Source organism: Manihot esculenta, chromosome 5 (genome assembly GCF_001659605.2).
Source record: "Manihot esculenta cultivar AM560-2 chromosome 5, M.esculenta_v8, whole genome shotgun sequence".
NCBI lineage: Eukaryota > Viridiplantae > Streptophyta > Magnoliopsida > Malpighiales > Euphorbiaceae > Manihot > Manihot esculenta.
In genome coordinates this window covers 25,721,227-25,745,089 of record NC_035165.2, presented here as the reverse complement: position 1 = coordinate 25,745,089, position 23,863 = coordinate 25,721,227, and the positions used below count along the sequence as shown (strand labels likewise).

Sequence of the window (23,863 nt, the reverse complement as noted above, 5' to 3'; positions counted from 1 at the left end):
ATGAGAGGGTGATTGCTTATGCTTCTAGGCAGCTAAAGAAGCATGAGTTAAATTACCCCACACATGACCTTGAGATGGCAGCAGTAATCTTTGCACTCAAGATGTGGAGGCATTACCTCTATGGGGTAAAATGTGAGATCTTCACAGATCATAAAAGCCTACAGTACATCCTGAGTCAAAGAGACTTGAATTTGAGACAGAGGAGATGGGTAGAGCTGCTGAGTGACTATGATTGCAAGATTCAGTATCATCCGGGTAAGGCGAATGTTGTGGCAGACGCTCTAAGCCGGAAGTCACTGGGCAGTCTATCCCACATCACGGCAGAGAGGAGACCAGTAGTGAAGGAGTTTTACAAGCTCATTGATGAAGGTCTACAGTTGGAGTTGTCTGGTACAGGTGCCTTGGTCGCTCAGATGAAAGTGACACCCGTGTTTCTGGAGCAGGTGGCTCAGAAACAGCATGAGGACCCAGGGTTAGTGAAGATTGCCAGGACTGTTCAGTCGGGCAAGGACAGTGAGTTCAGATTCGACAATAAGGGGATCCTCCGCTATGGGAGTCGTTTATGTGTACCAGATGACATAGGGCTAAAGGGAGACATTATGAGAGAGGCTCATAATGCAAGATACAACATTTACCCCGGGGCCACCAAGATATATCAAGATCTGAAAAAGGTTTATTGGTGGCTAGCCATGAAGAAAGAAGTGGCACAGTTTGTGTAAGCCTGTGAAGTGTGTCAGAGGGTGAAGCTGGAACATCAGAAGCCGGCTGGAATGCTTAACCCGCTACCTATTCCAGAGTGGAAATGGGAGAATATAGCTATGGACTTCGTAGTGGGGTTACCGGCGACGTCCAACAGATTGGACTCCATATGGGTGATTGTGGACAGACTCACCAAATCTGCTCACTTCATCCCTGTCAGGAGTGGCTATTCTGTGGACAAATTGGCGCAGGTGTACGTTGATGAGATAGTCAGACTGCATGGGGTTCCTGTTTTTATAGTGTCAGATAGAGGGCCCCAGTTCACCTCCAGGTTTTGGCGGAGTCTGCAAAATGCTATGGGTACTAGATTGGATTTCAGCACTGCCTTCCACCCACAGACAGACAGACAGTCAGAGAGGACCATCCAGACCATAGAAGATATGCTAAGGATGTGTGTGCTGGACTTTGGCGGTTCTTGGAGGCAGCATCTACCTTTGGTAGAGTTTGCCTACAATAACAGCCATCATGCTAGCATCGGGATGGCTCCATATGAAGCTTTATATGGGAGGAAGTGCAGGTCACCCGTTTGCTGGGAGGAAGTTGGAGAAAAGGCCTTGGCAGGGCCTGAGCTTGTAGAGATCACCAGCAGGGTGGTACCCTTAATCAGAGAAAGAATCAAGACAGCTGCAAGCAGACAGAAGAGTTATGCAGACATCCGCAGAAGGCAAGTAGAGTTTTAGGAGGGGGATCTAGTATTGCTTAAGGTGTCTCCAATGAAAGGAGTGGTTCGGTTCGGGAAGAAAGGTAAGCTGGCTTCGCGGTACATCGGACCCTTTGAAGTCTTGCAAAAGATTGGGAATGTATCGTACAAGCTGGATTTACCTGCTTCAATGGAGCGAATCCATCCGGTTTTCCATGTTTCTATGTTGAGAAAATTCGTGTCAGATCCGGGCAAGGTTCTTAGTGAGCCTGATATAGAGATCCAAGAGGATCTCACCTATGTTGAGCAGCCAGTACGGATCCTAGACACCCAGATTAGGAAGTTGAGAAACAAGGGAATCCCGATGGTGAAAGTCCTGTGGAACCACCACAATATGGAAGAATGCACCTGGGAGACACGGGAGTCCATGCTCCAGCAGTACCCTTATCTTTTCTAAGGTTAGTTTTTTGTGAGTTTATGTGTTTTTGTAAGTATGTTATGTTGTTTGCTATGCATGTGCTAGTTGAGGAACATTCGGGGACGAATGTTCTTAAGGGGGGGAGAATGTAATACCCGGCTAGACTCCGGCATCGGAATTCCTACCGTCCGGTGGAATTTCGGATGTCGGGAACCTCTAGAAGGGTAAAAGCATGTTTTATAAAATGTTTTCATGAATTTTAATGTTTTAAGTATGAAATTAAATGAGTTTTTGCATGAAAAGTCCTTGGAGGAAAACCCAGGTTCGGCCGCCGAAAGTCAAGTTCGGCCGCCGAACATGGCATGCATGCGGAAGCACTTTCGGCCCCCGAACGTGGCCTGGCCAGCCACCTATAAAAGGGTCACTTGACTGAAATGGGCGAGCTTTCTCCCATTTTCGGCCACAGCTAGCTTCCGACCTCCCTCTTCCAAATCTAGTGTTTTTCCTTCAAATCCCCACCATTTTTCTTGAGTTTTAAGCTTGCATTGAAGGTTTTGAACTTTTGAAACAAGTTTTGGAGCTTTGGGAACTCAAGAGCTCATTTTCGTGGATCTCCAAGTTTAGGTCATTTCCCTCTCGATCTTCAAGAGGTAAGAGCCGATCTTAAGCTCCTTATGTGTTTTAAGTAAGATTTTATGAGTTCTTTGGGTAGAAATGCATGTTAGGATATATGTTGAGTTATGGGTTAATATTGATGTTTTGAACAATGTGTGTTGATTGTGTGTGTTTGAAGTGTTGTAGTTGGGGCATATGATTGTTTGAGACCCCTAGGAACTTGTATGCATGTCCTAGTTGAGCTATATGCATGATTTGAGGTTTTGGGAGGCAAGAGGTTCATTTGAACCAAGTTTCTGCCCATTTGGGAGAAACCAGGTTCGGCAGCCGAAGGGACTTTCGGCCGCCGAACCCCCTTGTGGAGGCAGCATTCGGCTGCCGAAGCTTGCCCCCGAAAGAAGACTTTCGGATCTGTCTGGGAGATTCGGCCGCCGAAGGTGCCACCGAACCTGCCTAACTTTCGGCTCTGGAGGGACTTTCGGCCGCCGAACCTGCCGCCGAAGGTGCCCTGTTCAGCCATTTCTTGCATGTTTTTATGTGATTATTTCATGATGTTCTAGGGGGTTTTTGGGGAGTAGTTTAGAGTTATGTTCTAGCATGTTTGGTCCCTCATTGAGTCTACCTGTGTAGGTTCGGACCCGAGGAACCGAGGACCCCAGCAGTGAGTCCAGCTGCTTCGGTGTTGTCAGAGTCTACCAGAGGTGAGTGGAACTAATCTTAATCTTTTAAATTAAATGTTTTATCATATTTCATGCATCATGATTATGCAATAGGATGATTGCATTAGTATTCACGAATATGCTGCATTGCATCGATTGTTGTTGATGTGGGTGAATGTTGGATGACCCAATTAGTCCATGACAGGAAGACCAGGACCCCATTCTACGGCCTGGCACGGAAATGAAAGACCAGGACCCCATTCTACGGCCTGGCACGATTGTGGACTCGAAGACCAGGAGCCCAGAGGAGGCCCTGGAATAATGGTAAGTAATGTATGTATGACAGGAAGACCAGGACCCCATGCTACGGCCTGGCACCATGTTAGCTTGGACTAATTGGTGACAAGTTCACCCAACCCTTATGTGAATTGTCTGTGTTATGATGCATTTCATAGAGCATAGTGTTAATGTGTTTTAATAGCTCCGCTCACTGGGCTTTTAGCTCACCCCTCTCCCTTTACCCCCAGGCTTGCAGGTACAGGCTAGAGCAGGAGTCCAGATAGAGTAATGAAGTTTTGTTTATGTAATAGTTAGCAATGGACATGATCAAATTGTAATGTAAAGTCTTAATCAGTGTAGTCATGTAATGAGATGATGTATATGGATATTAGAAGTGTGCTTGACCATAGATTGTGCTATCCCTTTAATACATGATCTTAGAGATTTTGATGATGTTTATGTAGACCAACTCAACAGATGTTATATCACCCATTGGGGGCACTGATGAGATCCCACAGAGGGATCAAAGTTATGTTTATGTTTATGCACAGGTTGAGTTTGGTTGATGTTCATGAAAAGAAAAGTTTTAATTTTTTTGTATGTTGTGGATCATGTATGGGATTTTACAGGTTTACAGGTTTTATGTCAGGCTTGCTACGGGTCCCGGCGGCCTTAAGCCGATCTGGATCCTAGCGCCGGTAGCGGTCCGATTTTCGGGTCGTTACAGTAGTTCTCCCAGAGTCAAAGCCACCTTCACTTTTCGTTCCATGGTTATTGGAGTTCCTCCGATCCCCTTCACTGGAGCTTGGTCCCTTACCAACTGCTCTTCTGGTATTCCCATCTGCTGGAAGACCCTGTATGGTAATAAATTTACTTTGCTTCCATCATCAATCGGGATCTTCTGGACTCGGTAGTTATGGATTACTGCCTCGATGAAAAGGGCATCATCATGAGGCATTTGGATGCCATGGGCGTCTTCGGGGGAGAAAGAGATGATTGTCGGGGAATGTTCCACTACCTGTATGATTTCGCTACTGCCTCTTTCCTCCTCTCGTTCTCTCTTCTTTCCTCTCCTGCTCATCCAACCTCCAGTCCCACCGACAATCATATTAATGGTTCCGCTGGAACCATCAGTCACTGGTCTTGCTCCCAATCTCATAGGTCTTTCTGCTACGGGATTCTGCTAAGGTCTCTCCCCTTCGGGTTTTTTCACAAAGTTTCGGAGATGTCCTCTTTTTATCAGCCTCTCGATCTTACTGATCAGCTGACAGCAGTTGTTAGTGTCGTGACCATGAGTGCAGTGATACTGACAGTATTTATCAGGATCTCTCCGGTTTGCTTCTGCCCTCATGGGCTTGGGCCACTGAAGGAACTCCTTATCTTGAACGGCCATGAGCACTTTAGCTTTGGAGGCATTGAGGGGTGTTATCGCTTCTGGGACCCGAGGCGGGAGTGGTCTTTGCTCTCTTCTGTCTCAGGACTGTTTGTATACCTCGGGTCTTTTGTTATGCCATCCTTCATGCCTGTCCGACCTCCTTTCTTCCGGGGCTTTTCCTTTATCTGCAGCCTCTTTAGCAAACCTGCTGGTTGTTAAGGCGTCATCTTGCCTTATATACTTCTCTAGTCTTTTCATCAACTTTGCTAAGGAGGTGGGTGGTTTTCGGCATAGTGAGACAAAGAACTCAGGGGAGGTGGTCCCCTTCTGCATGGCTTCCATAGCCCGGCCTTCATCCAACTCGGGGATCTGTAGGACCTCTGTGTTGAAACAGGCTACGTACTCCCTCAGGGATTCACTCTTCTTCTGTCTGACTGTCTTTAGATAACTGGTTTTCCTGTCAACTAGTACTCCTACTATGAGCCGGCTGACGAAGATGTTGGCGAGGTCGCTAAAACTCCTAATACTCCCTATCTCCAAACTATTGATCCAAGCCCTTGTCGGTCCTATGAGCATTGTAGGGAATACCTTGCACATTAAGGCATTCGACAGGGTCTGCAGCTCCATAAAGGTTTTATAGTTGAGGATGTGCTCCCTTGGGTTCCCTACTCCGTCGTACGTTGCCATAGGTGGCATCATGAATTTCTTAGGGATGGTCTCCTGTTGGATCCATCCCGAGAAGGGTGAGGAGGTGGGTAAGAAAGTCTGGCTGTTCTCTTTTGCCCCCAGCTCGGCCAAAAGCTGCTGTCTCATCTTCTGCAACTTCTGATCCACGTCTTCCTCCTCTTGTCTCGGCCTTTTTTCCAAGCGATATCCTTCTCTCCATTCCTCACTCCTTGTCCTCCTGGCCGTTTCTGCAGAATAGCTTTCTGCTTCATCGTTGTCGATAAGCTCCCTTACCCTCCTTCCATGAACTCTAGCTATTGGCTCCTCCTTTCTACCAACTCCTCTGCTTCCCACTCCAGCACTGTGGCTGCTTTGTTGAGGGGCTGGGTGGTCAAAGGTAGGTTGAGGCTCTACAACAGGGGTTGCTTCCACTATGTGAGACACATTTAACGGGGTATTGAGACCCCTCTGTTGCATCATTTGTCCCAGCCAGTGGGCGGTGTTTTGTAGTTGAAGGGCTATGGTTTAGAGCTCTTGGTTGGAGAGGGTGTTTTGGGACGTGTTTCCTGTTGAACTTGGTAAGGGAACAGGTAGCATTGGTGGTTGGCTTGCCGGGGTTGTGGGACTGGAAAAAGATAACTGCTGCCCCTCCTGGGCAGAGCTTAGGTCATTTGGGGTGTTAACAGCGTGATTTTCATTATGGTTTGCCATTATGGATCTTAGTGGGTTTTGCTAAAAAGGAACTCTAGTGACAAAAAGGTCTCCTTCGTTCCTATAGACGGTGCCAATTGATGTTCTGAGATCCAGAGAATAGGGTTTACAATGGTTGTGTAAGCTTGTCTGGGGTGAAGGTGCTATTTCCCTTTTATTCCTTTCCTTTTGTCTGTTAGTGATGCCTAACGGCCTCTCAGCTACAGTACCACCTGTCTCTGTCATACAGGTCCATACGTACGAAAGCGTCAGAGGCCCTCTCCACGCCAGGCGGCCATTTAATTTCCCCCAGCGCGCGTGTAGACAGGGCTGTGAGATGATCGGGTCTACTATCCTTTCTCCTGTCACGTTTCAAGGTCGAGCTCGTGATGGGTAGGCTGAGGCTTGTGAGTGACTCGGCCCACTTGGCGAGACTAAATCAGGGCTGGAGAAGTAAGACCGGCCCATTAGAGAGGCTTCATAGGCCTTGGATCAATACTGTCCTCGCAGGCCTCGCCCCATACTAGGATGATGAAGCCCAACGGTCATCAATAGTCATCAACATTATATGTATAAGAGCTCATATATGACACGAATTCAAAGCAGAGACGAAACGGTGGCGAGGGCTTGGTCTTTGTAGTCATCAACGAGTATACGTATATAAAAGTCCATATATGACATGAATCCAAAAAAAAAAAAAAAACAATGGCAAGGTCTTAGTCATCGTTAACACCTACTGGCGGTGGGATTAGTTTCTACATGGGGAATTTAGCACAGTATATGAAAATACATTTGAATCAACTATTTTGAACTAAATATAAAAATGATTCTCAATTTATTTATTATAATTTTAATTATACGAATACAATTAATATTAGAGCCATACTGACTCAAAAAATTATATTTTATTAGTAAATTTATAAAAAAAGTTTACCAGTACAATTAAGTGAACCGTCTGAAATAATAGTGAATAGTAATACTCTAAAATCGAATATTGTGTTATTATTAAAAAAATTGAACAAATCTAAAATTATAATTGTTGGGCTAAATTCAATAAATTAATTTTTAAAATTATTTTATTAAGATTTTAAATTTATTTAAAATTTAAAATTATTTATAATCTCCTTTCAGCTTTCAATTATATTTTAATGTATAAATACTATTATATTAATAAATATAACACCTCTACTGGATATTTAATTAGAAGAATCAGAAATGTTTGATAGTTTTTTTTATTTTTCTTTTAATTAATATCATATAATTTATAGCTATTTTATTTTACTGAAAATTCGTCGGTTTCCTCTATAATATGGATCTAATTACACATAGAAATAGTAAAATTGCTTTCCTATAAAAATCAATCCTAACCCCCAACTTCTTTCAATAACCAACATAATTTCAACTCAAATCATATATTTCACATGCTCTCATTAATCTCATCTCAATACAAAATCTTATACTAATAACTATATACTTACACTAAAATAAAAATCTCTAAAAATATATCATTCATAATTTTATACAACTTTCATATCTAAAACTTTATGTATACCATGTTTTTTAAAATCAACTTTATATAAAATTTATAAAACATACTTAATATAATTCTGATTCGATTGATACATATCTTAATTTACTTACACGTTAAACAATTTGCTTAGTGGTGCTCAATTTTTCTTATAAAATACTTTACAAAGCAAATTTAAAAAGTTGCTAGATTATCTTTAAATTACAATGTAAAAAAGAAATAGAGCATTATTAATCCATTAAAAAAAACTTAAATAAAATATATATAATTCTTTTTTAGCATTCAACGGAGTAAATTATTTAGAGCAATGGGTAAATTATCTTAATCAATTAGCATTATATAACATAGAACTTTTTATATATAATTAAATTTAAATACATTACCATATTCTTTATATTGGTAGTTTAATTAATAATAAAAAAATATAACATTAAAACTATAGCATATAGCATACTACAATATTTTAAGGAAATTTCAAATATCTTTTTTCAAATCATTTGTCTATAACAAAATTTTTAATCGTACAAGTAAATTTATATTTGATTCCATATTGTGCTTTACATATCAATCTATTTCATATATTTAAGAGAAATATTATTTATTTTATACTTTGTTATAATTTCTATTTTATAAAATAATTATTTTTTATTATATAAATAAATTAATAATCAAACAATATTCCCTTTCTCTCTTTATTTTTTTTAATTCTTTAAATTTTAAACATTTCTCATGTTGTTTTAAAATATTAAACTATATAAAATATTTACTTTAAATTTATAAATATGAGTTCTCTAACGGTTTAATTGAAAAATTAATAATATAAAAAATATTATTATTAATTTAATAAATAAATTTTATTCTATATATTATTGAGAAATTTCTTGCATAATGTATCCATTTCTTTAGATACATGTCTTTTTAATAATTTTTTTTATAATAATTTTATTATTTTTCATTTATTATAAATCTTTTAGCTCTTATCCTTATAAGCTCTAAAGGACCATAAAATTAGATAAGAAAAACTATAATCGTAGAGTATTAAGTACCGAAACTATAGAGCTCGAAAGCTAAATCGGTAGGGTTCGAGAACTTATATTGTAGGATACCCTACATCGAGTATTGAAATATATGTAGTTTGTAGTATAGTACCGCTAAATTTGGATATGTTCATATTCTTATATTAACTACTACTCTCATTAAATTTATTAGAGTTAATTATTATCATTAACTGTTATTTTCTTACTAACATGCTTATATTTATCAATAACATAAATTTAAAATTCAACTAAATAAAATATTGTAACTCATATACTTTTCAATACGATGATTTATTCAATAATACATATTACGTAATCTTATATAAATCATATTATTTTATACATATATAAAATTTTATCGTATTCATCATTTGCATTTGCACATATTTTTTAAAATTCCTAAATTATTTAAATATGATTACCCTTAAATATTTCAGCTATATACATTTCTTTCAGCATATACAAATTCAATTTTTCTTTCTTTAATTTTATTAAAAATATAAGATATACATTAATATATATTTTATACAATTTTTATATAATTTTTTAATATCCTTAACTTTACTATAATTTTATAAATATAATTATTTACATGTTATTTACTTTAATCATATTAAATTTTTTAATAAATAATTTATTTAATATGAAAATCTATTGATATATTTTAAATTCAGATATTTACTGTTCATTCCTTTAAAATTTTTATTATTTATTATTATTTTTTTTTCACCCTTAAACTATTATTATTACTTTTACACCGAGTAATAATAAAATAAAATATTTTACATTTAAATTTATAAATTATTTTAATTTTACAAATTTATTATTATACTTTTATAATTTTAACCAATTTATCTTTAATTCTTAATATTTACATTTAACATCATTTTTCACTATATAAATTTATTAAATTCTCATACAACATTTAATACAACTATTTAAATTTTATTTTACTTTCAAATTCAAATTCAGTTTTTATAAACTTATTTAAAATTTTCATCTAATCCTCCCTCAACATTGTAACGACCCGAAAATTGGACCGCTACCGGCGCTAGGATCCAGATCGGCTTAAGGCCGCCGGGACCCGTAGCAAGCCTGACATGTAACCTGTAAACCTGTTTAATCCCATACATGATCAACAACATGCATAAAAATTTAAACTTTTCTTTCATTCATTTCTCATACACCAAGCTCAACCTGTGCATGCACTAAAACATAATCATAAACTTGACCCCTCTGTGGGATCTCATCAATGCCCCAATGGGCGATAAACATGTGTTGAGTTGGCTAACATCTGTATCAACAAATATCTAAGATCATGCATCAACAAGGGATTACAATACTCATAGGGTCAAGCACATCTATAACCTCAATATACCTTATTACATAACATACTGCAATCTCTTACATTACATCATAGTACAATTGTCATGTCCACACTCTAACTATTACATAGACATACTTCAAAACTCTGGCTAACCTTCTGGTCTACCCTGTACCTGCATATCTGGGGTTAGGGGAGAGGGGTGAGCTACAAAGCCCAGTGAGCAGAATAGTGAAATCATATATTAAAATTTCATGCTTTCATGAAATGCAACACATCACAACAAATCACATCTCGGATGGTATTGTCACCTATAGTCCTCTCCATTCCAAAGTGCCGGGACGTAGAATGGGTACAACCGGTCTTTCTCTTAACATAACATATCATACATACCAATGTGCCAGGGACGTAGAATGGGTACAACCTGGACTTTCTCTTACATCGTGCCAGGGACGTAGAATGGGTACAACCTGGACTTCCATACCATATCATGCCGTAACATCATCATACCATATGAGGACTAAAGGATCATCCAATAACCAATCCACATCAACATCATAATGCAATGCAACATATTCGTGAATACTAATGCAAACAACCTACTATATCTCATGGCATTCATGATGCATGGATCATGCTCAAAATTCATATTTCATTTATTTTAAAACTTAAGGTTTATTCCACTCACCTCTGGCTAGCTCTGATAAACTCTGTAGCAGCTGGCTCACTGCTGGGGTCCTCGGTTCCTCGGGTCCGAACCTACACAGGTGGACTCCAATGAGGGACCAAACATACATAAACATAACTCTAATATACTCCCCAAAAACCCCCTAAAACATCATAAAACAACTACATAAAAACATGCAAGAAATGGCTGGACAGGGCACTTTCGGCGGCAGGTTCGGCGGCCGAAAGTCCCTCCAGAGCCGAAAGTCAGGCAGGTTCGGCGGCACCTTCGGCGGCCGAAAGTCCCAGACAGAGACGAAAGTCTCTTTTCGGGGGCAACTTCGGCAGCCGAAAGGCCTGCCTCCTCAGCCATGTTCGGCGGCCGAAAGTTCCTTCGGCTGCCGAACCTGGTTTCTGCCAAAGGGCAGAAACTTGGCTCCCTTATGCATTTTTGCCTCCAAACTCACCAATCATGCATAAACCTATTCTACAACATTCCCAAGCATTCACAAGCAAACATACAAGCTCCTAGGGGCATCAAACCAACAAAAACCCCAACTACAACACACAAGCAACTCACATTGCTCAAAAACACATATAAAACCCATAAACCTAACTATGAGCTAAACATGCATTCTACCCCATAAAACAACTTAAAACTTACTTAAAACATACAATGAGCTTAAGACCGGCTCTTACCTCTTGATGATAGAGAGAGAGACGACCTAAACTCGGAGATCCAAGCAAATGAGCTCCTGAGTTCCCAAAGCTCCAAAACCTGTCTTAAATGCTCAAAACTTGCAATGAGAGGTGAAAACTCAAGAAAAATGGAGGAGATTTGGAGAAAGAACACAAGATCTGGGGAGAGGGAGGTCGGAAGCTAGCTATGGCCGAAAATGGGAGAAAGCTCGCCCATTTCGGCTAAGTGACCCTTTTATAGGTGGCTAGCCAGGCCACGTTCGGGGGCCGAAAGTGCCTCCGCATGCATGCCATGTTCGGCGGCCGAACTTGGGTTTCGGCGGCCGAACCTGGACTTCCCTCCCTCATGCTTTCGGGGGCCTAACGTGCCTCCAAAACGCATGCATGTTCGGCGGCCGAACTTGACTTTCGGCGGCCGAACCTGGGTTTTCCTCCAAAGACTTTTCATGCAAAAACTCATTTAATTTTCATACTTAAAACCATGAAATACCTTAAAACATTTTATGAAAACATGTTTCTACCCTACTAGAGGCTTTCGACATTCGAGATTCCACCGGACGGTAGGAATTCCGATACCGGAGTCTAGCCGGGTATTACATTCTCCCCCCCTTATGAACATTCGTCCCTGAATGTACCTCAACTAGCACACATAGCATGGCATAAAACATAACATACATACATAGCACATAAACACATAGATATCTAACCTTAAAAGAGATGAGGGTACTGCTAGAGCATAGACTCCCGTGTCTCCCAAGTGCATTCCTCCAAATTGTGGTGGTTCCACAGGACTTTCACCATCGGAATTTCCTTGTTTCTTAACTTTCTGATCTGGGTGTCTATGATCCGCACTGGCTGTTCAACATAGGTGAGATCCTCTTGGACCTCCACATCAGGCTCACTAAGAACCTTGCTCGGATCTGACACAAACTTCCTCAACATTGAAACATGGAAAACCGGATGGATTCTTGCCATAGAAGCAGGTAAGTCCAGCTTGTACGATACATTCCCAATCTTTTGCAAGATTTCAAAGGGTCCGATGTATCGTGGGGCTAGTTTACCTTTCTTCCCGAAGCGAACCACTCCCTTCATAGGAGACACCTTGAGCAATACCAGATCCCCCTCCTGAAACTCTAACTGTCTTCTGCGGACGTCTGCATAGCTCTTCTGTCTGCTGGCAGCAGTCTTGATTCTCTCTCTGATTATGGGTACCATCCTGCTGGTGATCTCTACTAGCTCAGGCCCTGCCAAGGCCTTTTCTCCAACTTTTTCCCAGCAAACAGGTGATCTGCACTTCCTTCCGTACAAAGCTTCATATGGAGCCATCCCGATGCTAGCATGATGGCTGTTATTGTAGGCAAACTCCACTAAAGGTAGATGCTGCCTCCAAGAACCGCCAAAATCCAGCACACACATTCTAAGCATATCCTCGATAGTCTGGATGGTCCTTTCGGACTGTCCGTCCGTCTGGGGGTGGAAGGCAGTACTAAAATCCAACCTAGTACCCATGGCATTCTGCAGACTCCGCCAAAATCTGGAGGTGAACTGGGGCCCTCTATCTGACACTATCGAAACAGGAACCCCATGCAGCCTGACGATCTCATCCACATATACCTGCGCCAACTTGTCCACAGAGTAGCCACTCCTGACAGGAATGAAGTGAGCAGATTTTGTGAGTCTGTCCACAATCACCCATATGGAGTCCACTCTGTTGGACGCCGCCGGTAACCCCACTACGAAGTCCATAGCTATATTTTCTCATTTCCACTCTGGAATAGGTAGCGGGTTAAGCATTCCAGCCGGCTTCTGATGTTCCAGCTTCACCCTCTGACATACTTCGCAGGCGGACACAAACTGTGCCACTTCTTTCTTCATCGCTGGCCACCAATAAACCTTCTTCAGATCTTGATACATCTTGGTGGCTCCGGGGTGAACGCTGTATCTTGCATTATGAGCCTCTCTCATAATGTCTCCTTTTAGCCCTATGTCATCTGGCACACATAGTCTGCTCCCATAGCGGAGGATCCCTTTGCTGTCAAATCTGAACTCACTATCATTGCCTGACTGAACAGTCCTGGCAATCTTCACTAACTCCGGGTCCTCATGCTGTTTCTGAGCCACCTGCTCCAGAAACACGGGTGCTACTCTCATCTGGGCCACCAAGGCACCCGTACCAGATAACTCCATCTGTAGACCTTCCTCAATGAGCTTGTAAAACTCCTTCACCACTGGCCTCCTCTCTGCCGATATGTGGGATAAACTGCCTAGTGACTTACGGCTTAGGGCGTCTGCCACGACATTCGCCTTATCCGGATGATACTGAATCCTGCAATCATAGTCACTCAGCAGCTCCACCCATCTTCTCTGTCTCAAGTTCAAATCTCTTTGACTCAGGATGTACTGCAGGCTTTTATGATCTGTAAAGATCTCACATTTAACCCCATAGAGGTAGTGCCTCCACATCTTGAGTGCAAAGATTACTGCTGCCATCTCCAGGTCATGTGTGGGGTAATTCAACTCATGCTTCTTCAGCTGCCTAGAAGCATAAGCGATCACCCTCTCATTCTGCATTAGCACACAACCCAGTCCCACACGGGACGCATCACAAAAGACTGTAAAGTCTTCATCACTGGATGGCAGAGCTAACACTGGTGCTGAAGTCAACCTCTTCTTAAGCTCTTCAAAACACTCCTCGCACTGGTCGGTCCACAGAAACTTCTGATTCTTCCTGGTTAACCTGGTCAGAGGAGCTGCTATCTTTGAGAAGTCCTGAACGAACCTCCTGTAGTAACCTGCCAAACCCAAGAAACTTCTGATCTCCGTCACTGAAGTGGGTCTAGGCCAGTTAGCCACAGTTTCTGTCTTCTTGGGGTCCACCTCAATCCCATTCTCTGACACTACATGCCCCAAGAACGAAATGCTCCTCAGCCAGAACTCACATTTAGAGAACTTGGCATACAAGCCATGTTCCCTCAAAGTCTGCAGAACCAACCTCAGATGATGGGCATGCTCCTCTGCATTCCTGGAATACACTAAGATATCATTTATGAAGACAATAACAAAGTGATCCAGGTATTGACTAAACACTATGTTCATGAGATCCATGAATGCTGCAGGGGCGTTGGTTAACCCGAACGGCATTACAAGGAACTCAAAATGCCCATATCTGGTCCTGAAAGTTGTCTTCGGCACATCTTCATCCCTTATCCTTAGCTGATGGTACCCCGATCTCAGATCTATTTTGGAGAAACAACCCGCTCCTGCTAGCTAGTCGAATAGATCATCGATCCTTGGCAGAGGGTACCTATTTTTGGTAGTGACTTTGTTCAACTGCCTGTAGTCGATACAAAGTCTGAAGGACCCATCCTTCTTTCTCACAAACAAGACCGGAGCACCCCAAGGTGAGGTACTCTGTCGGATGAAGCCCTTCTCTACCAGCTCTTGCAACTGCTCTTTCAACTCCTTCAACTCGGCTGGGGCCATCCTGTAGGGAGGGATAGAGATCGGTCTAGTTCCAGGCACCAACTCTATCTCGAACTCTATCTCCCTAGCAGGTGGTAAACCTGGAAGCTCATCTGGAAAGACATCCTGAAACTCTCTGACAACTGGCACCGAGGCCGGCTCCCTGACCTGACTGTCTAGCTCTCTCACATGAGCTAAGTACCCCTGACATCCCTTCCTAAGCAACCTACGAGCCTGAAGAGCTGATATCAGACCTCTAGGTGTGCCCCTCTTGTCTCCTCTGAAGACGACCTCTGACCCGTCCTGATCTCTGAACTTGACTACCTTGTCTCTGCAGTCCAAGGTAGCACCATGGGTAGATAGCCAATCCATCCCTAGAATGACGTCAAAGTCTGTCAAATCTAGAACCACAAGGTCGGCGGAGAGGCATCTTCCCTCAACAAAAACTGGACTGTACTGGCAGACTGACACTGCCACTGACGGGTCACACTTGGGTCCACTGACCCATAGGGGACACTCTAACCCAGAGACTATCAGACCCAACCTCTCAACGGCTCTCGGAGCAATAAATGAATGAGATGCACCCGGGTCCATTAATGCATACACATCAGAACACCCAATAACGAGATTACCTGACACCACGGTGTTGGATGTGTTAGCCTCCTGCTGAGTCATGGTGAAGATCCTGGCTGGAGCTGATGGACCTTCACCTCGGGAACCAGAAGAAGAGGCTGCTCCTCTCCCTCTACCTCTGCCACTGCCCTGAGTTGTGGCTGGAACTGCTGGCTGTGCCACAGTACCAGAAGCTGTCTGCTAGGGCTGGCCCATAAAAGGCGCTCTAGGACACTCCCGAGCTATGTGTCCCTCCTGTCCACATCTGAAACATGTATTAGTCCCAGCTCGACACACTCCCCTGTGCGGTCTTCCACATCTCTGGCATTCTGTACCATCTGAGCCTGAGCTCGAGCCACCGCCAAATTCCAGACCGGATTTCAACTTGTTCCAAAACTTATTCTTCTTCGGCTTCCTGGTGGTGTTATCCCACCTCTTCTTACCTGAGCTCTGAGAAGAGAAACCTGGTCCTCCTCTGCCTGGGGTCTTAACCCCTGAAGACTGGGTCACTGACTGCTTCACTGACCCCTCAACTATAGCACTTGCTTCCATTCTTCGAGCCATATCCACCACAGTGTGGAAACTTTCTCTCTCAGCTGACTGAATCAACGAGGAGTACCTGGAATGCAGCTTCATAACATACCTCTTGGCTTTCTTCGTATCTGTATCTAGAGCTTGCCCTGAAAAAGGCAATAACTCCAAGAATTTATCCGTGAACTCCTCTACACCCATGTGCTCTGACTGCCTCAGTTGCTCAAACTCAATCATCTTCAGTTCTCTGGAACTGTCTGGAAAAGCCCATCCAGCGAACTCATTCGCAAATTCCTCCCATGTCATACCGTCTAGTCTCGGGTCCACATAACACTTGAACCATTCCCGTGCCTTCTTGCACTTTAAGGTGAACCCCGCCATCTGAATGGCCCTGCTGTCACTTGCCCCTAGCTCATCAGCTAATTCCAAATTTATTATTTGATTGTTAGTTGAATAGTACTATTTACGGGTAGTAAAAATATCAGGCATTTTTAAATGGTTTATTCACTTTTCGGGAATTACACTATTCACGGTTCAAATTTTCAGGATGTTTCAATAAAAGTAGTAGACAAATTGGAGTCTCGGAATGTTTCAATAAAAGTAGTAGACAAATTGGAGTCTCAATCAATCTCTTTCCTCCTCTCCTCCCAAAAACTTAATAGTTGCTATCAAAAAAGGTAAGAATTCTCTATTCACAAGCAATGTTAGGATAAGAGAATTTTTCATTTATAAGTAATGCCAAAAAAAGATAATTCTCTATTCACGAGCAATGCTAGAAAATTAAGGAGTCTCTCTATTCACATTCAATGCCAAGAGAAAGATTTTTCTATTCACAATCATGTTCATAATTATATCCAAGTTCACAATCACATTGAAAAGTTGATGAAAGCTAACTCTAAGATTATGATTGTTAGGCTAAATTTAATAAGTTAGTTTTAAATTATTTATGATATCTTTTTTCAGCCTCACATTAATAAAATCAATAGACCAATTATAGTCTTCGATCAAATCTCTTGTTCTCCTTCCCTCCTAAACAATTATCAGTTGGCAACTAGTTTTAGCTGGACTGTAATGGTCATAGTCGTCAAATTGTTGAAATTTTCATACACATTGTCGTGTTTTAATCTGTTTATGCTCCGTGTAAGTAAAAATAACTAAGAAATCATTTATCTTTGCATTAAAGGAGTTTCGTGAGCTGTTCCAACAAAGGAAAGGATCTGTATATATATGTAACCAGTGGTCTCCTTTTTATAATATCTCATATTCAGAGTTGAAACACACAAAATGGTTTTGCTTGTACTTCTCCTGTTAGCTCTTCCATTCCTTCTTTCATTTCTTCTCCGAAAACTCAAAACCAAAAGAAATCTTCATTTGCCACCTGGTCCAAAGGGTCTTCCATTCATAGGCAACTTGCATCAATTTGATAGCTTAAACCCTCACTCCTACTTATGGCAGCTTTCTCAAAAGCATGGTCCTTTAATGTCGTTGCGTCTAGGTTTTGTACCAATCCTCGTAGTTTCCTCAGCCAAAATGGCTAAAGAAGTCATGAAAACCCATGATCTTAAATTCTGTAGCAGGCCTGCTTTAGTTGGCAATCAAAAGTTTTCGTATAATGGTTTAGACGTGGCTTTTTCATCTTACAATGCTTATTGGAGAGAGATAAGAAAAATTTGTGTGGTTTATCTCTTCAACTCTAATAGAGTGCAAAGTTTCCGTCCCATTAGAGAATTTGAAATTTCCCACATGCTTGAAAAGATCTCCAAATCAGCCGTTGCCTTGAAACCTGTAAACTTGTCTGAAGCCATGATGTCAGTGACAAGTACTATAATTTGTAGGACAGCTTTTGGGAAGAGGTACGAGGAAGATGGGGTTGAAAGTAGTAGATTTCAAGAGTTGCTGAAAGAACTTCAGGCCTTGTTTACATGTTTTTTTGTTTCAGATTACTTTCCTTTCTTGGGTTTTATTGATAAGTTCACTGGATTCTTCCATCGCCTAGAGAAAAACTTCAAGGAATTTGATATCTTCTATGAACAGATAATCAAAGAGCACCTTGACCCAAGTAGGTCAAAGCCTGCAGAGGAGGATTTTCTCGATATCTTACTTCAATTATGGAAGAGCCGTTCTTTTAAAGTTGATCTCACCTTTGATCACATCAAAGCTGTGCTTATGGTAACTTCCTGATAATTTATATACTTAAAATTTCTTTTCTAATTCGTTTATATTTTTTTTTTCAACCAAGCAAACACTGTATTATATGCAAAGACAGATTCTTTCTTTAGTTTCTTTATATGAAGCCATGCAATAATAATGCTTTTTTTTTTGTTCTTTTGCTCTATACAGAACGTGTTTGTGGCAGGAACAGACACCAGCGCAGCTACTGTAGTTTGGGCCATGACCTTACTTATGAAGAATCCCATGGCAATGAAGAAAGCTCAAGAAGAAGTAAGAAAACTTGTGGGGAAGAAAGGCTTTGTAGAAGAAGCTGATTGTCAACAACTGCCTTATCTCCAAGCTGTGATCAAAGAAACAATGAGACTACAACCCACAGCTCCCTTATTATTGCCAAGGGAATCAATGGAAAACTGCGTTTTAGATGGATATGACATACCAGCTAAAACTATAGTTTATGTGAATACATGGGCAATCGGAAGAGACCCTGAAATCTGGGAGAATCCAGAAGAGTTTAATCCTGAGAGATTCATCAATAGCTCTATTGACTTGAAAGGGCAAGATTTTGAGCTGACACCATTTGGAGCTGGTAGAAGAATTTGCCCCGGGATGTTTATGGGTCTCGCAAATGTGGAGGTATCTCTGGCTAATTTGCTTTACAAATTTCATTGGGAGATGCCTGTTGGAATGAAGAAGGAAGACTTGGACATGGATGTGCAACCAGGCATTGCCATGCACAAGAAAAATGCTCTTTGCCTTATGGCCAGGAAGTATGCCTGACCTTTGGACACATGCATATGAAGGAAAAACTTACCTCGATAGGATTCTTGAGGAATATAAAAATAAGAAAAAAAAAAAAAAAACTCGTGTATTTATATATTAGTTCCATGTATATTTGAGCAATAATTTCCTTGGTATGCAACCACTATATAAGAAGAAGTTGTAGTTATCTTCTTTTAAATAATGTATGTTTATTATGTTTGTGCTTGATTTTAGTAAAAGATGAGCTTTTGTTATTATTATTATTTTCGTCAAAAGCTGAGTTCATAAATTAGTATTTTTAAATAAAGCAAATATTACATAAATTAGTATTTTTAGATAAAGCAAATATTATTAATATTTAATTTATAAAAAAAATTAGTATGACAAAGAAATTACCTTGTACACCAGAAAAAATTAAGTCTGAATATTGTTATATTAAATGGCAAAATTTAAAAATTTTCGGATACATAATAAGAGTCATAGTCTGAATTAAAAAAAATTTAAAAAATTATATAAACAACTAATAAAAATTATTAAATAACTTAAATTAATTATTTTAAATTAAATGAAAAATAAATTTAAAAATTATTTAAATTAGTATAAATCGGATCTTTACAATTGACATTAAAATCATTCTAAATCAAATAAATAAATTATATAGCGTGAGTATTTAAAAAAAAAAACATAAATGATTGATTTACTGATTGATACCAAAATAATAAATCATATATATGATGAAGCATTTTTCTCCATTATTGCGAAAATAATAAATCATAATGGTATATATATATATATATAAAGAGATTTTCTGATAATGTTTCTTTAGTTTACTATTAAGAGAATCTAAAAATTATGAAAAAGCTATAAATTATTTGCATAAAAACTTGTTGTGCAAAATTGTAGTAGTATGAAATATTTATACTTCATATTAATATTTTTTTTCTCCATTTACTGATGGTATATTTTATTTTAAGCAAATATAGAAAAAATTATAAAAAATTTTAAATTATCAAATCATATTCTTAACGTTTGAATATAAAGATCTATAATTCTAATATTATATATATAGTATTTTTTTATATTTATTTTATGATTTATATTAATTATTAAACTGTAAAAAATATTTATATATTTTATTAAGGTATTGTTTAATTCAAATATATTACTTTATAAAAAATCATTTCTCAGAATACTTTCCCTCTATTAAAACAAGAATAACTATTGATTTTTGAAAAAATAAAAAAATATCAATCAAGTAGAAATAATTTTCAGATCTATTGAAAACTTAAGCTTTTTTATGTGAATTATTCTAATCAAATAAGATCTGAGTTTTAGTTTTCCTCTGGAGTTAAACTAATTTATAGTACGCACTACTGCTTGATCATTTGATTTTCTTTTCAATCTAAAATTTAGTAGGCAGCTTTCTGAAAAATGTACACCTTTAATGTCCTTGCGGCTAGGTTTGTTACCAATCCTGGTAGTTTCGTCTGGGAAAATGCCAAAAGAAATTTCAGTTTTTTATTCTAATTTTCTAAATAATAATTACTTATTAAAATCTGAAAGTTTGGATTATGTTTTATTCAATTTATTTTATTTAGTTATTTTAATCTTTTAACGATAAAAAGTATTTTTTAAAAAAATATTTTTAACTCTTATTATATAATTTATTGGTAAATTTAATTTTTTTTCTCTTATATTTTATACTATGATTTGGCAAAGAAAAAAAAATCACTTTTATATATATAATTTTTTTTGAAGTGTGGATTCATTCCATAAATGGATAAAAACGGTCTTTAATCAATTAAAATTTAAGCGATTAATGATAAGTTGAAGGATTTAATTCTGATTGGTTAAATATGTGATAAAAAATAATTAAATTATTGAGGATATTTGCTTGGATGGGTAGAATAGAAAGAGATTAAAATTTAAATATTAAATTTTTATAAAGATAAAATTGACATTAATATCTCAAAAATTATTAAACTACTCCATTTATCTAAGTATTAGAGATGTCAAGTTGTCAACAACTTCGTAGTTTAGTGAGTACATCATATTTAATTTTGATAATTGAAATTCGAGCCTCTTCAATATGACGTAGGCTTTACATGTGCTATGAATGCCATTGTCTAAGAAAAAAAGGAAAGTGATGCATGGTGTCTTTTTTTTTTTCAAGAAAGTGATAAATGGTGATGGTTTAGCCAGCGGAACTGCGAGGAGACTGCCAAATTAATAATTTTGAATGTCGAGGAGAACAGAGCTTTTATGGAAGCAAGTGATGGTCACTCTCATTTATCAATGTTGAGGGAAAGCGAAAGGCCGTAGCCTCTGTTTTTTTACAAGAAAGTATTTTTTATTATTTTTAATATTTAAAGTATTTAAAAATTTAATTAATAGAAAATATTTTTTAATTAATAAAATTAATTTAATTTTAAAAATAATTTTTCTTTTTAATAAAAAATATAAATTATTTTCTTAAATAAATAAGGTCTGAAAGCGAGAGTTCACGTGGAATTATGTCCACGTCATGTCCATTGCATTATTGGCCAAATTTGGTTCATTGAATCCAATTTTAATTTTATAGCGAATTTTTAAGTCACTAATATTTTTCTCCTCTTTCTCATTCTCTTCTCTGTACATTGAAACTAATTGATGATTGTTCATTAATAAAATTTATTTTACTTTAATAATTTATTAGAATACTCAATTCCCTTCATTATAAAATAAAAACAAAAAATTTCTAATTTGTTGAAATTGAGGATTTTTAACATGCATTTTAGGATTTTCGAAAACTATATTATTGGTATATAAAACATAATTAGCTTCAATAATAAATTATTTTTAAAATTGTAAATGATATTTTAATTATAATTAATTTTAAAAATAACTATTTGTTGAAAAAAAATGAAAGTAATAAATTGAAATGTATAGATAATGCTAGTGAATAATCATAAAATTTATAAATAACTTATTACAAATTTACGAAATAAAAAAATTATTTAAAATAAAATAATTGTATTAGTGAATAATCATAATTAATTTGACCATGAATGATAAGAAAGGGAGACAATTGTAAGAGAAAAATAGACTAAAATAATTGTTTTCTTTTTTATTTTAGTAATTAAAAAATTACAAAAAACTAAAAACATTATAAAAAAATTAAAAAATAATTATGAAATTTCATATATCATTAGTCATAATTATTGATATTAATATTATATATATATATATATATAGCAACATTAATGGCACTGTAAAATATTTTATTGTTTATTTTAATATTTATTACAGTGTTTAATGATTTTAAATTTGAAGAGCAAATTTGCTTAGATGTGAGAAATATGAGAAGTTTTCATTTTAAAATTTATACTTTAACAATAATATTGATTATTATTATTATTATTATTATTATTATTATTATTATTATTAATGACTAATCGTAAATTTTAAATAATAATTTGTGATTTATAATTCATATCATTATGATTTTTTTTTAAAGTAAAACTAGTGATTATATTAATAAAATTTCATAAAAAAAATGATATCATTTAGGGGTGAGCATTCGGTCAGTTCGGTTCAAAACCGAACCGAACCGAATAAACCGAAAATTAAAATTTTAGTATTTATGAAAATCGAATCGAACCGAATTTGGTTAGAAACTGAATCGAATCGAACCGGTCTGATTCAGTTCGATTTGATCGGTTTCGCTTTTTAATAATTTTTTTTATTTTTTACACTTTATTTTTAGTATTTTAAAATTTAATTAAAATATTTTAATCTTAATATAATTTAATTTCTTTATATTATTAAAAAAACATATTATTATCACTCATCGGTTCGGTTCGGTTTTTTCGATTTTTTTCTGATCCCAAACCGAAATAACTAAAATTACTGAAATTAAAAATCGAACCGAACCGAAATGTATAAAAAACCAAACCAAATTTTCAAATCAGTTCGGTTCGGTCGGTTTTTTTATTTGAACCGAATACTGCTCACCCCTAATATCATTTCAAAAAGAAAAATGATTATACCTAATAGATTCTCTAGCCAAAATATGAGCAGCTAAAGTGACATGACGACGAACCCATCTATAGAAATATCAGTTCTAGAATCTAACAAATATTTACAATAATTCAAAATCAAATCCAATTAAGAAATGTCTAAATATGTAGTCTGAAGAGCTTGAACTACCTGCAAATAGTCTATAAGAATGCAGCCATTAAAAGGCAAAAATTCCATCGCAAAGAGTAAATAGTGACGGAGAGCTAAAGTTTCAACAATTACCAGCGTATCATTACTTTCGAGAAACTAGAAACACCACGTTGAAATATACTCTCAGAGTTTTCCACAACAAAATCGTAGCCAATAAAATCTTCAACTTGAAATAGAACCTCATCAACTTGACAAATCCAACTAAAATTGTCCAAGTTTGAAGATGACGCACGAATTTGGAGAGGAATGGCTTCAGGATCACGAGCAGCATTGGAGAAATAAAACAAGTTTCTGCCCTGATATAAAGTAGCAGTGGTATTTCCATGCAAAGCACCAGCACGTTGAGCAGCTTCTTAATCCAAGATATAATGCATGACGTCTTCCACAAGGTGAGCTGCTGAATTTTGCACCTGATTCCATAATAATGAGTTTCTTACTGACCATAATCTCTATGAACAAACCATTACAAAAGTCTTTTGAACCTTGTCCTTGGAATTCAAAATCTGTAGTAAAAAATTAAAAAAATTATCATTAGGCTGCAAATCTCCCACTCCCCCTAACCTTAAAACTTCCTTGGACACAGGACAATACAACAAAATATGATTAACACTTTCATCTTTATGGCACAAAAAACATCTAGTATCCACATCCACACCCTTTTGCCTTAAGTTATCATTTGTAGGCAATATATTCCTACAAGCTCTCCAATAAAAATCCTTCACTTTTGGAGGGACCGAAACATTCCACAAGCTAGTCCACAACT

At 37.7% G+C, this 23,863-nt stretch overlaps 1 protein-coding gene across 1 annotated transcript; it reads left to right on the top strand.

Moving 5' to 3' along the window:
* Positions 1-17,207: 17,207 nt before the first annotated feature.
* LOC122723739 (cytochrome P450 83B1-like) lies at positions 17,208-18,978 on the top strand. The gene is made up of 2 exons (XM_043957097.1): positions 17,208-18,129; positions 18,301-18,978. The coding sequence occupies exons 1-2, from the start codon at positions 17,245-17,247 to the stop codon at positions 18,907-18,909; spliced, it is 1,494 nt and encodes a 497-aa protein (XP_043813032.1). The 5' UTR covers positions 17,208-17,244; the 3' UTR covers positions 18,910-18,978.
* The last annotated feature ends 4,885 nt before the right edge of the window (positions 18,979-23,863 follow it).

Excerpts from the sequence above, each read along its gene's own strand:
- LOC122723739 (XM_043957097.1), top strand. The coding sequence starts at position 17,245 with ATGGTTTTGCTTGTACTTCTCCTGTTAGCTCTTCCATTCCTTCTTTCA. Across the intron at positions 18,130-18,300 it reads ACATCAAAGCTGTGCTTATG|AACGTGTTTGTGGCAGGAAC; the intron begins GTAACTTCCTGA and ends TGCTCTATACAG.